At 37.8% G+C, this 13321-nt stretch overlaps 1 protein-coding gene across 11 annotated transcripts in view; it reads left to right on the top strand.

The window, feature by feature from the left end:
* Nucleotides 1–323: 323 nt before the first annotated feature.
* ephb3b (eph receptor B3b) overlaps nucleotides 324–13321 on the top strand; it is a 66072-nt gene continuing 53074 nt past the window's right edge. For all 11 annotated transcript variants that reach the window (XM_086088301.1, XM_086088291.1, XM_086088299.1 and 8 more), the window contains exon 1: nucleotides 324–1047. In XM_086088301.1, coding sequence (XP_085944427.1) covers nucleotides 984–1047 — 64 coding nt within the window. In that variant the 5' untranslated portion in view covers nucleotides 324–983. The remainder of the gene's footprint in view (nucleotides 1048–13321) is intronic.

Here is a 13321-nt window from a genome sequence, read left to right as displayed (position 1 = left end):
ATGTTGATAAATTACATTGTAGCCTTCAATAGAACATGGAACGTTGTTGTCCGGTTTCCCAAAGATTGTTTGCGAGACAAAAAGTTGTAACTTAGTTTCATATTAAGAATAAACAAGAGGCAACATGATGGTGAGGTTGACATTTGTCAGCCACCTAACCCCTCCCTTTCTCTCTCTCTCTCTCTCTCTCTCTCTCTCTCTCTCTCTCTCTCTCTCTCTCTCTCTCTCTCTCTCTCTCTCTCTCTCTCACTCTCTCTCGCTCTCTCTCTTTCTCTCCTGCCTCTCTCGCTCTCTCTTTCTCTCTCTCCTTGTTCCTCCACGGCTGTTTGCCCCATTCCAGTGCACACAGCGAGGCAGACGGTCCACAGCAGCAGCCAGCGCTGATCAATCCGCTCAGGGAATAAATACTGTACCAGCTCAAACCCAACTCCTGGAGTATCGTTTGTCGGTTGGACGCAGGCGGGCTCACGCACTAATTTTGATTTTTTTTCTTGTGGTGGACTACGCGCACTATGGTGGTGTCACAAGTGCGTCTTTCTTCTATTTTGTAACCAACCAGAAAGTGGCTTTAGGATATTCCACGCTGAAGTGTTGAATTATTTATTTATTTTTTGGGGTGGGGGGGCTTCTCAGTGACTGTTCAGAAGCGGAATCCTGATTGTGGAACTGCTGCGCCAATGGTGTGGTCCCGGACTGGACTACCTGCTCGCAGCTGACCCACTGAGTGCGCGGAGGAGAACGCCAGGGGAGTTCTGGTACCGATTCCTCTGGTGATATTCACAGGATTTAAAAGGAGAAGGCTGCTGTGGGTTTCACACCCGATGGTGTCATTTCTTCCACCAAACGCGCACCTTTTGGTGTTTTGGTGAATGGTTCCGTGGGCGTAGCAAGGTTGGGACTGGAAGGAGCGGACTGTGCGTGGAGCGTGACCAGCCCGGGATTGTACACGGTCCCTCTCGTGGGTCTGTTTACATGAGCGCGTTATGACAATGGATTACGTTCTGCTCTTGTGCAGCTTCTTGCTGCCCACCGCCACTGCAGTTGAAGGTAAGAAATAAATTACATTTTTATTCAAATTAAATGCAGGGTGGCCAGAGTTGACCGAGTTATGCGCATTTCATTGTCAGTTATGCAAATTAAGGTTGATTGAAAGAATGGGCAGCCGTTTTAGGGCTTTATGTGCAACTTTAAGTGCGTATTATATGCACCACAATTGTGTATTCTCTCTCTGTCTTTTATTTTCTGTGCAACATACACCCATCGCCTGCTGCTACTTTCTTGGTCTTTTAGAGGAAATTAGCGCCACACTATATCTCACCAGGGAGTCGAGGTGCTGCCTGTGGTGGTCGTGAGCACCCCGCCGCACCCCCACCCTCCACTTTAAAAACACTTTTCTTCTTAGGTTAACTACGTGTCTTTTAGGGTTGTGTCATGGCCTTTTGACATGTACCGGCAGATCGTCACACATGCAAAATAGGGCGATCGTTTAACTTGAAAATACATCGAATCCACAAAAGTTTAACCGTGGAATTCAATTTTGTTAATTGAGATTTGTTGTATTGTTATTTAGTTTTAATTTGGAGCAAAGCAACACAATATATAAAATCTGTTTTACTGCAATTTTACCCATGTTTTTTTTCATGTTGACCTATTATTATTTATTTGTGTCTTTATTTTATTTTATTTTTTATTTTTTTGGGGGGGGCGGGGGGTGATTTAAGTGAGTATTTGCTTGATTTTCTCTCCCTACTCTTCGTAAACGACCCCTAATGAATGAATGAATGCTGGATTCGAAGGTGTTGTGAAATGTGCGACATTGGGTCACTGGCTTGTGCTCATGATTGTGTGCCGTACAATCGTCTTTTATTTATATATTTTTTTAACTGCAAAATGTTACTTTTTTTTTGTTCAATCCCGAAAGAAATACATATATTTTTTAAGTCATTAAAACGTATTGCCTTTTTTAATTAATAGTTCTGCCCCATATTGTATTTTTCCTTGTGTAAGATACATTTTGTGCTGTTGTAAAGGGGGAGAAAGTGCAATGAATGGAAGTTCCGAAAGTGAAATAATACAACTCTTATCTGATAAGCCTTGTGCTTTATTGGTCTCTTGATAAGAAAGTCGTGCTTGATGTTAAACTGAACCGCCCCCCCCCCCTTTTTTTTTAATACACTTTTAACTTTTTTTAAAAATGTTTTATTTCAAGCAATAGCCTAAATGAAGCCTATATTTGGTAAGTATTTACAAGAGAGCATCCCAGAACCTCTGGGTGATCTAATAAAGGTCAGCGGACACCAGTTGGACACCCGTGCTTTAGGCTAAAACACATGGTTCGAATATGAATTGGGAGCTTGCTGTGCTCAAGTTAGCTCCAGATGTAGACAGAATGGGGCTGAAAAGAGCTACAATAGTATTTTTTTCCCTGACACCAGCAACGAGTGATCTGCGTCTCTGCTTTGCAAACGGATGGATTTCACTGAACAATATATTTTACTCCAAAAGTGATGTCATAAATTGTGTCCCGCCGACCCAGCGTAGGGTTTACCTAGAAGCTTTTAATACACCATTGTGATTTATGGTGAACACACCGACTCTGTTTTGTTGTACTTTGAGGAGGAAAAAGAAAAAAAAAAAAGAAAAAGACTGAGCCTTGCGGGGGAAGTTCAGCCGGCCCCACTGCGAGACTCCCCGGGTCCGAGGTCACGCAGCCCGGGGAATAATTAATGGATTCATCTCTCCCTCTTTCGCTCTCCCTCTCTTTCCTTCTCTCCTTCTTCTCAGGCCGATTTCCATTTAAGGTTTTGAGTTTCAAGTTGTCTTGCGGGTTTCCCCACGCAGGGTAGCTAAACAATAATTTACATCCACTTTTGGGTTCGGGCTCGTTCGGGGTGGCCAATTTTTAGTGACCCGTGTCCCCAAATGAGAAATGGGTTTGTTATTTTATGCAAAAACAAAATAGCCTACAATATATTCACGAAATAAATTTAATGAGGCCCATAAATTACATTAAAATGCAGGAAAATTATTAATTATTAAAGTTGATGGATACCATTTCTAAAGTGTTCGTCTCCGAGGGGTTTCAGCACAAATACTTAAAAAAAAAACTAAATAAGTACAGTACCTAAATAAGCTTATTGGGTCCAAGCCAGCGAAAAGTGAATCCAGATTATTTTAAGTGCGTAGACGCTTGAGTTTGCGGGCTGAAGAAGCCATCCAACGTTTCAAATCCCTCTAATTTACAGTAGCGCTGGTATTCATTTTCATGTTTATTACATGTGCATTCATTTTATCATAATGGCCCATATAGTGGGATGCAATATATCTCCGTCCAGGAAGCCTTTGACTAGATAGTGGCACTTATTCATTCTTGAAAATCAAATTTCCTCTGCAAATAAAAAAGACAAACGGGCGTTCAGTCGTTCTTTGCAATACCGAAGCTCTATTTATGGCGCAATATGGAGCGATTGGGCACAAATGGTGCGCTTATACTCACATGTTTATGTGTTTACGTGGGTGAGATCACACCTCCACGGGAGCCTTCCTGGGCCCGTTTACACTTGGCGGATGATTTATGCTGCGTGCGAGTGTGTGTATGACAGCGGGGGGGGGTCCTTGTCAGTGTCATCATTTTTATGTTATTACAATTATCACGGCTTGAGCAGTGGCTCTAAATCATATTTGCGAGCGGTGGATAGGAACTGTTTCAATGACATAACGCGAGTATGCGTTGCACGAAATAAACTTGGGGGGATACTTAAATAAATAAATAACGCTGGAGGCAGCTGTCCGATGAGCTTTTCCATAACAGCATAAAGCAAATTGGATCGCCATTTCATCTCTCTCTCTCTCTCTCTATATCGATCTATCTATCTATCTATCTATCTATCTATCTATCTATCTATCTATCTATCTATCTATCTATCTATCTATCTATCTATCTATCTATCTATCTACCTATCTATCTATCTATCTATCTATCTATCTATCTATCTATCTATCTATCTATCTATCTATCTATCTATCTATCTATCTATCTATCTATCTATCTATCTATCTATCTATCTATCTATCGTTATGAAAGAGCATATATGAGCGTTGGCTCGGGAGTAATTGTCACATGGAGGCTTTTCCAAAGTGTCAATTGATGTGCTCCGTATCGATCGTGTGGATCAATGCTGCTCAGCCTTTCAAAAAAGGCGGAATTAGATGCAGGGAGAGGGAGACTTTCTTGCAGTGCTCTTGCAAGGAGCAATTACCAATTCATAAGGCTATTTATCACTGGCCCCGAATCAATTGGAGGGACGATTTGGCCTCATTGTTCAGCAGCTCAAAAAAGAAAAGAAAAAGTTATACAAGTTAAAAACTATACAAAATAAAAATGCAATATTTTTCTTTCTTTTTGCTGTTGTGTAATTTTTTGTTGTTGTTGATAATAATAATAATAATAATAATAATAATAATAATAATAATAATACCAATACAACGTGGTATTAATAATCATTATTATTATTATGATTAGAGTAGATGCTAACTTCCTATTATGTTTGTTTACTATATATGGAGTTTGCATTGTAGTCGGTTTGTTTGCTTTGCACAAGAACGCCTCAACTAATTTCACCAAGACGAAAAAATGTTGGCACTTTTTTAAAAATTTTTAGTGAGTAAAAAGCATCTTGATTTATTAAAATGTAGATATTATATATGGGTGTCTGTGAGTAGCACAATTTGGAGCTGATTCAAATTAGGATTGTCCGGCCTTTGAAAAGGACTTGTGCTCAATTTTTGGCCATTCCTGTTTTTATTGTCCTATTGTTTATCTGCATTTGTATGGCTGATCCTCTTAACTATACAAGCCAGTAGCAGTGTGAGAAATGTAGAGCTCAACCATGGGAGCGTAGGCCCTTAGTATTCAGGTTCTTCAGTCTGATCTGTCGCTCATTTGTCTGACAGCGGCTCTATTGAGCAGATGTACAGTGATTTAGATTCAGATGGGCATAAGACGCTCAGGAAGGAAGAAGGGCGGGGGTCAGACAGCAACGTGTCAGGATGGGATGATGATGGAGGCTATTGTGTCATCGTGCTATGGCGATGTAGGGCAGAATTGGACCGTGCAGGAAGCAGCACAGTTGACATGCTTTAAGACATCCGGGTCTGCAGGAGTGCTCATGTGCACAGAGCTGGACTTCATGACTCAAATGGTGGCGTGGAAAGATTTACAGAGCTGGAATTTCACATGGAGGCAGGCAACGGCCATCTTTGGCCAGCTGGTGCCTTCACACACCATGCTGAAGAAGAGACAGAGCACACTTTATTTATTTTTTACTCTATTCATAATAAAAATAAAAATAAATCATAGTAGATCAAATCTGAACATTTGTTTAGGTTGTCAGTTAAACAGTTTTAGTATTATAGTTTAACTGCTTATATAATATGATTAGTGGAACATAAAAGTTGTAGCAATATGATATTTTTTGCTAATCAAACACACGTATCAGCATAAATTAAAAACCTTGGGTGGCTATCACCAACACATATAAAGTGGTTATGTTTTGACATTAATTTCACAATATAAATGCTAGCAAACATCAATAAGTCTAATTAACTGTTGAATGATTTAAAATAAAACATTATGGCTGTTTGTAATGCATTGTAAATGGACTTTAATGTATTTTCTGAGGCATTCATTATTATAAGATAAATGTAAAATTTGGCACAAAAAAAATCTATTTATCCATTAATTTTCTATGGCACGAGTCTTCATTAGGGTCACGGGTATAGAGCGTATCACAGCTGCACCTTTTTCACACCAATACAAGTACTCAACTCTTGAGTAGTCGCCGATGCCAAGTACTGTAACCACTAGTAATTTTGATACAAAACATTTCCCCATAAAACAATGACAGATCATTTTAAAGAAAACCCTATATATCCCAGTATAGCATTTTTTTTAAAATTTGCATGACATTAATGGCAATTTTCTATTCTCCTAATTTCTATTTTCTAGTTCCTTATTGTAAATAGTAAATTTGCATTTAAAAAAAAAACAATATAAATTATGATGGTATACTGTACATATAATAATGTATAATGATGTTAGTATAGTACAGTAGATTTTGAAGGATTGTTCAAAAATGGAAAATAAAGAATTGCAATTTTTAAACATTATACACAATAATAAGCACATTGTGATTTATTCAGTCCTGTATGAGAAAAAAAAGCAAGAAACAATTTAAATGTATTTGTTATTCATTTAAAAAGTTGAGTGTTGGTCTAAATCTACAGTCATAGTTGAGTGCAATTGGAATAATCTCTTGGCTGCAAATACAGTAGTCAAAAAAAAAAAAATGGCCAAGATACTCGTCTGCTACTGTCTGATGAATGCAATCCTAATTTTTGTTTATGGTATTTAAAAATAAATCTCCTGATTGATTATTGTACCTCATGTCAAGTTTGTGCGTTTACGTCACCAAACCACAGTTTGTAGTCCAAGAGGAGACCAAAACACGGAAGACTTAGGATGCTCTTTTTCATGACATCCTGTGTGCGTTCGTCTCTGTGTGTGTGTGTGTGTGCGTGCGTGCTGGCTGATCTCATGCTGGCAGCGCACGGAGCCCAGGGGCCTCGCAGGATGGCACGTCTTTGACACCCACTGTTGAGCCCAAGCTAGGGAGGCCAAATGTGTCTGAGCCTGCCCACCGCTGCTGCTGTCTGGAGTCAGCAGAGCAGAACGGGACACACACACGCACACACAATTCAAGCGGGTGAAAAAGAGTGAGCACAGGCAAGATGGGTGGCAGAGAGTATGTGTGTGTGTGTGTGTGGAGCTTGATACTTGGGGGCTATTTGAGAGGGCAAACCCATTTTAGTTAGTTATAGTTAGTTAAAGTGTAAACAAATTAAGAACAACAACACATTTAGTTTTTTCATGAGGTCAGAATATTGTTTCAAAGAGAATATTCCTCTTTTGACTGTACAATATGAGAGACTCCAAATACCGTGGCGTGGTACTAAGTAGAGTTTTTATCCTAGATGTTCATAAAATGTACATAAAATGTACCTGCTGTGTGTTCCACGCACTCACTACCCACGTCATGTGACCCTCATCTGGTGGTCATCAGGGGTCCCTGTTCGGACCACTGTGAAAGCAGGGACTAAGTCTCCAAGGCTTGGTTGGTTTCTTTTTAAACAGACTTGTCAAGCTCCCGGCCGGGGCTATCATATTCCAGTTGTGAATAAAAATACAGTGAAAGAGGATGTGTATATTTAAATAGGCCGACTGTGCAACTTCCTGCAGCTTGTTGATACATCACGTCAAGACAAAGTCAGACACGGGAGTGTCTTTATCATCTAAGCTACGTTTCTGCCAACAGTTTTAGTTTAAAGTTTAGTTTGCCTTGGGATTGTTTAAATTTATAAACTCATATTGATGGTATGTTTCCACAATGGATGTTTTAACTAACAATTACTTCAAAAAAAAAGAAGGATGTAGCTCAGTATTTGTCAGCAGGGAAGACAAACGGCTTGTCACCTGTTGTCCTACAATGGTGAAGACTGTCTATGCAGTGTCTAAAAATGGAAGGTGCCCGGGTGCACCCTACCACTACATAGTATTAGGGTGCTGCAAATGTTCCGATTAGTTATTTGACACTGGAAACAACAAAAATTGTATGAAAACGCAAATTGCTCTCCTTGGTAGCTTTTCACACATTGTACTATTTCTGCACTTGTAAAAAGATTATTTTATTTCATGAAAACTAACGAAACAATTAAAACTAAAATTGAAAAAAATATTTTCATTTACGAAATAAAATAAAAATGCTTTACAAAAAAAATAATTTAACTGAGACTACATTTTATGTTTGCAAAACTAACAAAAACTATCTATAATTACAGTAAATATGTCACAATATTTAAATATTGTCAAATAATTTAATTTGGTTGATTTTAAATGTAAAAAAAGTAAGTAAATACCATACCTCACTATAGCTTCTACAGTAAATAAGTTTTTTTTTAATTCAAATAAGTGAACATTTAAATTTTCATGTATCTTTGATTCAAATTCAAACAAAAACAAAAGGTGCAGAGAGCTCCAAGAGTCAGCAGCATCTCATATAAAGTAATTAAATAGTTCCCTGAGGGTATCACAGAATTTTAAATTGATCTATTCTCGCCCACCAGATTTTTTTTTAAAAGGCCGATACTGATATTTGTCAAATCATCTATCCCTAGTTGTGATGTATCTACGGTAACTTTAGAAGCAGTATAATGCACTTATTGCACTTCAAAGACTGTGGACTGTTATAAAGTACCTGTATTTGATTTGTGCTAGGTTGCTTTTAAAATAATATATAGGGCCTACTTTGTATGTTTTTTTAAATATAGTTTTTACTATACAATATTTACTGTAATGTTTTTTTATCTTGCACACTAGAAATACACATTTTAAAACTAAAAATAATACTAAAACTAGTACAAACTAAACTAAAGCAAAGTATTTTCAAATACTCTAAAACTAGTATTAGACACAAACCCATTTTGAAAAATTGAAACTAACCACATATAAAAAACAAAAAAACAAACAGAACTCACAACCAAATAAAAACTAACTACACTGAAAATTCCAAAACGACTTACCATACTATATGGAATTGGACCATAAAACGTCATCCACATGTGATGTCCATTATCTTTCTTCTAATTTCATGGACAGTTGAAGCAATGCAGGAGGTTGGCGGGGGAGAGTTCAACAGGAGGAAAACCACCTCTGGGCTCACGTCCACAGTTTCATTGCCACCCTCAGACGTCTCGAACAAATGTAACCGACGATGCAGGGGGAAAAAAATATCTTTGATATATTGTATGTCTTTTAAACATTGACAGTTACAGCTGTCTGGAGAGTGGCCGTAGCCGTGTTACTGAGTGCCTTCAGGCGGAGTAAAAGCCACTTTACCTGGTTTCAGTTTAGCAGGGCTTGTTAAACACATGAAGGGGGGTTGAGAGGCATTTTTGAAGACAATTCAAAAACCCCTTTGTTCATTCTTAAAAAAGAAAAAAAAGAAAAAGTAAATATAATGGTTGGAACAAATTCTAGGAATAGTGTTAATTTAGTAGAAGTCAATATCTATACATTTTGAAAAGGTAGTGTGTATTTTATGCTTTAGTGAGGAAATGAGTGCATTTACTTCGCTGCTTCCTATTACATTTATTTCACTTTTATGCTTGCTGTCAAAAACATTCCTCACCTGTATTACTTGAAAAAGTCAAACAGGTTCAAGGAGATCTCACCTTCTATTACATATTTATGCTTTCACTTTGGAGGACAAAAACCGCAGCGGTTTTAAACAGTCTCATGTTTTCAGCAGTGCAATGTGTTTACTAGCACATCTTTAACGCTCACTCCAGCACATTTCAGTTTGAAGCAGTACCAATCACACGTGACCTTTTGTCGTGATATTTACATAATCCCCACGGTCTTATGGAGCTGCCTCCCGCAGACACTGCCAGCTGCGGCAGCATTTATTTAACCTTACTTCAAGTTAGACCCGAGTCTCCCTGACACGCTGACTTTAATGTTTATAAGGGGGAGCAACACTAAGGGGACAATAAGAAGACCAAATAGCACCCTTGTCTATGGGGCAATAGAGCAAATGTGGAGGTGCCGCCGATTTATTTATTTTTTCTTAGGGTGTTTAATGGCTCTGACAGTCATGACATGACACCAGTCCATTTGGTAACAGCAGGACAGTTGTTAAACGGAAGGTGTGAGTTGAGTTGTTTGGACAGAAACATAATTTTTTAATTGTCTCACCAGGGGTGTCCGAACTTTTTCATTTGAGGGCCACATACAGAAAAATGGAAGGATGCAAGGAATTGAAATTATTTGACTTGAATTTATTCAACACACTGAGATCAATCAAGCAAGCAATTTCACACTGTTTATGTTTTGCAGTTATTTGGTCACTGAACAGTGACCAAATCGCATCTCCACATTCAGAACCAAAACAAGAGCAAATGTAGTACGTCGACCATTTTTAAAACAGTTACTTGAGGATCATACATTTTTGAAAGTGGAAGAAACAAATTCTGCTTCAAAAATAAAATTATCTTTATTCACCATGACATTTTATAGAAAAAAAATGTTCTTATTTTAGTCGTAAATAATATATTGAATGATAATTTATTTGTATCTTTGTGTATCCAGAAAAGCTCTCCAGTATATAGGCAAATTCATTAGTAGTAGTAGCACCTACATTTTTCAACAACTTCCCTTCCCACCATGTCAAATATCACTTTTATCATATACTGCAGATCGCTGAAAGATGGATGTTGGGCTGAAAATAGCCCCAGAGCCATAGTTTGAACACCCCCTAGTCTCGGCTTAATGTCTACATTCATGCTTAATTTAAAAGATTAAAAAATATCATGAAAAAAGAGGTTGAAATAAAATAAAAGGTCATTAAAGGAACAGTGTGTAGAATAAAAAAAAACGTTTTCTATGTTCATTCATTTTGGGGGAAAAAACACTATTAATTTCAATATTATGCCAAAAAAATATGTTCTATCACATCAATGTAATTTTTTTTTATATGTGACCAGCTCTGGCAAAAGGGTCCTCATGTGCCAAAAAAATAAAACTTGAGATTTTTATATATTCAAATTGTACACTTAATTCCCTTTAAAATGATATACAAGACATGTGTGTACCGCAATTTTAATGTTGGCAGGTTGAAATCCAGAGTTTTGAAGAAAACTGGTTTAAAGTTTTGATACTTACCAAGTGTGGTCTATCTGAGAGCAGGTGTGCTATAAAATGCGCACGCTTCGAACTTAGGTTTGCTGCGTTCTATTAGTTCACCACTAGATGGCACTAAATTCTACACACTGTTTCTTTAAAAGTCCGAATGAACATTTGAACTCTTACTATTAATTTAATTGGATGGGTATGATTTGAAATAATATGCTCCATGTACATGTTTCTTTTGGAGTACATATTATTGTTATTTTTATGTCATCAACTGCACATTGCATTCTAATTTCTTCAGATTTCTGAAGCATATTCCAGTTATTCATTTCAACGCTTGTGACATAGCGGTTGCTAGCACTAATTTTAACAGCCTTTCAACAATGAGTGCTGTGAAGCCTAATTGCAGTGCACCAGATCAAAAGTGCTGCACAATACAGTCTGACCCCTGCTACTGTGGCAAGTCAGGCCACAAACAGCTTCCCTTTCTCCTCCCACACCCCACTGAAATCCCTTCTAACCTCTTATTTCTCCCTCGCACGCACGCACGCACAGACAAGAAGTGGCAGTTGCTTAATAAGATGGCCGTCCACATGTGCACATTACCTTCACTCAATGCACACGCACCAATCAGCCTCCAAATTCACACCCACCTGCTTCTTAGGGTCACACTCTGCATCCACCTCCACCCGTTCCACCACTAATGAATCAATCAGCTGGTACCATTCGTTGCATTGCTGTCAGAGCCCATCGATCAGCCCATTCCTCACAGTCGCAACAGAGCAGCAGGGGAGCTCACAGATCGAGAGTGAAGAAGGGGTTTGAAATATACAGACAGTTCAAAGACTCCGAGTTTCTTATCTGCTGTACTCCTCCTGAATTATGGCATTTGGATGTCGGGGAGCAGTGTGTGTGCGTGTTTGAAATTGACGGGAGTGAAGAAGGCAACTTTCCTCCTTCTGGAGTTTGTTCCTGCTATCTGACCTTGCATTTTTACATCAGTAATGGTTGTGTGTTCAAACTTTCAACTTATTGGGAGGCATGAGAGAGCAGGAGGAACATTTGAGGCCGTTTAAGAACCATACATTGGGAATTAGAAAAATAAAAAATTGCCATTAATTTCAGGCAATTTTAATGGAAAATGCTTTATTTGGATACAGGCCAGAAGTCTTTCTTTAAAAAGGATCTGTCATTGTTTTCTGGGGAAATTTTACATATCATATCCACTTAGGATTGGTGATTACTCATACTGGTATCGGTCTGAAAAAAGTGCCATTGAACATCCCAATTTGTTAATAATTTTTTAATTTTAATTTTTACTTTCTGCTTGAATAAAAATAAAAATGGACTTTTATGATAATGGTTGCTGGTCTATTCAGTGACTTAACTACACAGTTGTTTAACGTGACACAATCGTGCAAGGATTTTAAGTTTTGTGCATCTTCAAAAATTTTAACTGTAGTTCATTATTTAGTATTGCATGGATTCACTAAAAACAGGGTGTAATGTGTCATGTCATTTTTTCCCAACATTTTTTATGATTATACGTAGCTAACAGCTAATGAAACACCACAATGGACTATTTTGATATTTAAATTGGCCTTCTGAAAGTATTGTTTTGAATTAATCTGCATAACCTTTTTATTTTTATTTTATTAACTACCAACATCAATTCACTTTTCTACAAGATTCTTATTGATTGAGATGCACCTGTATATACATACTGATGATATTATTATCATACACATACACAAACATAATATTACTAAACATCACTTTTACATAGATACTATCTTTATATTTCATTCTATTGACTAAAAAATGAAGAAGTAATGAAGGGATCTCCCCAATCCCACCAAGGCAGGACTGCACCACTGCACAGTTATACCTTTCTGACTCATTAACTGCCAGCCTCTTCCTCTTTCTGGCATATGCTCTGACAGCCCAGGATGAAAGTTCTGGCTTGCTTAGGCACTCACTGGGAGTGTCTATCTGATTTTTCTTTCTTTCGTTTTTTTAATGACTCTGACTAATCAATGGCACCATTGTGTGACAGTTTCATAATGTGATCTCTGTGTGAGTATTTGGGGAGTACAATAAACTTGAACAAAAGTTTGTGAGGGAGAGAGTAATTATGAATCTCATTTGAGCAATGATTGCAAGCTTAACAGTATTGTCGCTTTTATTTAATATGTAAATTACTCAATTTTTACTAATATCAAAGCTGTGTTCAGTAAAAGGTGAAAAACATAATTTGGTTTAAAATGTGTGTATCGCATCGCAATCGCGAGGCGGTGTTGACCTTTGGTTGACATGCAGCCTAAAGATGGCTCCAATAATAGCACATCCAGGAAAAAAAAGCGTATTTTTCTTTGCTTTACCTTTCATTCATTTTATTTGGCTTCTCTTTCTACCAGTCTTGCCTCAAGCTTATAATGTCTCCTCTTGAAATGTCATGCTCCTTTTTTTCCTCGCCACTCTTCCGCTGCAACCACTTGTCATTTCTGCTTCATCTTATCATGAATACAGTGGGCCCTAATTATAGTATTATTGTCCTCTCCCTGTTATCTTAGGCCT

The sequence above is a fragment of the Leptonotus elevatus genome, chromosome 11 (assembly GCF_054856555.1).
Source record: "Leptonotus elevatus isolate MCC_2025b chromosome 11, RoL_Lele_1.0, whole genome shotgun sequence".
NCBI lineage: Eukaryota > Metazoa > Chordata > Actinopteri > Syngnathiformes > Syngnathidae > Leptonotus > Leptonotus elevatus.
This window is presented reverse-complemented; position numbering and strand designations above follow the sequence as displayed.